Source organism: Sinocyclocheilus anshuiensis, unplaced genomic scaffold (genome assembly GCF_001515605.1).
Source record: "Sinocyclocheilus anshuiensis isolate Anshui unplaced genomic scaffold, SAMN03320099.WGS_v1.1 scaffold874, whole genome shotgun sequence".
Lineage (NCBI taxonomy): Eukaryota > Metazoa > Chordata > Actinopteri > Cypriniformes > Cyprinidae > Sinocyclocheilus > Sinocyclocheilus anshuiensis.
This window is the reverse complement of record NW_015538065.1, coordinates 1,338,394-1,340,873: the sequence shown is the minus strand read 5'-3', so window position 1 is coordinate 1,340,873 and position 2,480 is coordinate 1,338,394. Positions and strand designations below refer to the sequence as shown.

The 2,480-nt window shown below is 40.0% G+C and overlaps 1 protein-coding gene across 1 annotated transcript in view; it reads right to left on the bottom strand.

Annotated features, from left to right (window-relative positions):
* Nucleotides 1-307: 307 nt before the first annotated feature.
* The window catches only part of tnfsf12 (TNF superfamily member 12), a 17,012-nt gene continuing 14,839 nt past the window's right edge, over nucleotides 308-2,480 (bottom strand). Inside the window, exon 6 of the mRNA XM_016479633.1 lies at nucleotides 308-2,084. Coding sequence (XP_016335119.1) covers nucleotides 1,830-2,084 — 255 coding nt within the window. The 3' untranslated portion in view covers nucleotides 308-1,829. The remainder of the gene's footprint in view (nucleotides 2,085-2,480) is intronic.

The following is a 2,480-nucleotide window of genomic DNA, read 5'->3' as shown; positions in this document are numbered from 1 at the left end:
AACTAAAGTCTTTACTCTTTTTGATTTGGCACATTCAGACTTGATTGTTTAAATAAAACATGCCAAGCAAATGTTTAAATGTCTTTTAAAGTCTTAATATTTTGTCCTATTTGACTACGATTATTTAATATTACAACATAATTTATGGCAGCTGCATTGCATTTTGCAGGCTTGTAATATAACTTCTTTATCAGTTTTACAGGTCGTTTGGCTTTGAAAACCTACAGAGATTACATTTCTTGATACCTTCTCAATACCCATAAATGCAGGAACCTCATATCTTCAACCCAATTTACAGGTAAAATACATTTTTCTGATGATTTAAAAAAAAATTGCCCATGAAAAAGAAACACCTGTGCATATTTTCTAATCGAAACTGCCTCCATCACCTTAAACTTCATCTTGACCCAGTCAGGTTTATCTGGGATGTTTTAAAAGCAGAAACGGTGCTGCTAGCCAAATGTGGATTTTATGCGAGGAGTGAACCCAAACAGATGAAAAAAAATATATATATATACCGAGTAGACAAGGGGGAAGGAATGGGGCTAGAGATCAGGAGGGAATAAGCACATGTTTTTCCTCAAAGGTTTTCAACTATTTGCTGCAGATTGAGATACAGGAAGTGAGATTCCAGAAGCAAGTGGAAATGAGACGGTTTGCAGGGGTCCACATGAGGGTTCAGGAAATACAAAGAGGAAGCCAGCTGCATTATTAGGAAACCCATTTGGGGCAAAGTGCATGGTTGTAATTTCCATTTCAGATTTAATTGACAGTATTGACAAGATGTACGAAAGGCTTCAGGAGCGGTAGGTCAGGTAGACATTGACAGATTCGAGGCACCAGTGGTTTCATACATTTCTAATTAGTGAGATTAAATGAAATAATGGTGTAAAAATCTGTAACTTGAACTTTTAAAAAAATATAACATGAAATTGCACATTATATAAAAACTAAAGGCATACTGTGACTTTTTTTTTAAAGGTCTGTGCCGCCCATGCCATCAACCTTCATGCCATATGTACACATAATCCACTTTCAGTGACACAGTACAGTACACAAGATACATCATCTGCTTTGAAGTCACGGCCTTTTCATCGATAAATATTAATATGTTTCATATGTCACAGTGACAGTGTATTTGGAAAGAAACCTGTGGCTTGTTGTTTCAAATCGATGCAACAACAAAAGTAAAGTTTCTTGTATTATCTGATGCATATTTAGTCGCTCTTGAGTTTTCATAACGACCAACCAAAACCTTCATTTTTCTGCGCTGAACCCATCCAGTGGCAAGGCAGTTCAGGAACTAGGGCAACTCTGTTTTGGTCCAGCCAAGTAACCAGTGGTGAAACCTCTCATGCTTGTAGTGGCCTGCAACGCTGCTGAAAATTCATAGTCCTTTTGGTCAAACTGGTTATGCCAGTATATAAGCCAACCACGCTGCTGGAGCAATGTCTCTGGTATGCTGTAATTAAATGCTATATTTATATAGTACAAATTGTGCTGGTTTGCTTTTAATAAGGCATTTGCAGCTAAACCGACAGAGTACCAAATGATTCTCCATAAATTGGTCCAGCAAGGCAAGATGTGCAGTGATTAACATCCCGATGACATCTCCATGGAAGGGCACTTGCGTTCATAAAGGGGTCATCTGTGACCACAGTCAGCTGGTTATAGAAACGTTCCTCGCGGAGTCAAAATTTCCTCTGTAAAGGCAACGCCAGGTTCAAAGAGACAGGTTTAGGTTAGGTACTTTTGGGCCAGTGATCTGTGGAAAACTATAAAACTATTTTGTCCATACAGCTGAGGTGTCTGGAAAACCGTCTGTGCCTCTAGTTGACTTTGAAGAGGCCAAAGTAGTGTTTGCCCGACATCTGCAGACTGAAGAAACCTCCGGTGACAGCCTTCAGCTCGGCACCCTTGTTAAGGCGTAGGAGGCCGGAGACCTGGCAAGGCTTTAGGAAGTGAAACCTGTGCGAGCCAGACGCTGGTGTGGTTCCGTACCCCTCGATGCACTGGAGCAAAGGGCCCTTAGGAACGGACACCTCGAGCTTCACGTACTGACTCTGGTTCTCGTTGAAGTGTACCTGGGGGGTGGAAATGCAGATGTGCCAAACAGCAGGAGAAAGAGAACAAGTGAATCAGGAATGTTATGAGAGACCAATTCAGAGCAGGGGATGTAGCAAAAGGCTTTCAGCAGGGAACAAAAAATAAGTTATGACTAAACCAGAAGCCTTTTGATTAGATTTAACAGGAACCACAGAAAATTGAATTTGATTTGAAAGTTTTCCATAGGTGGCATTTTAAAATTTATATTGATCGATCTATCTATCTATCTATCTATCTATCTATCTATCTATCTATCTATCTGTCGGTCTGGCTCTATCTGTCTTTCTATCTATCTAGTCTGTCTGTCTGGCTTTGTCTGTCTGTCTGTCTGGCTAGTCTGTCTGGCTTTATCTATCTATCTATCTATCTATCTA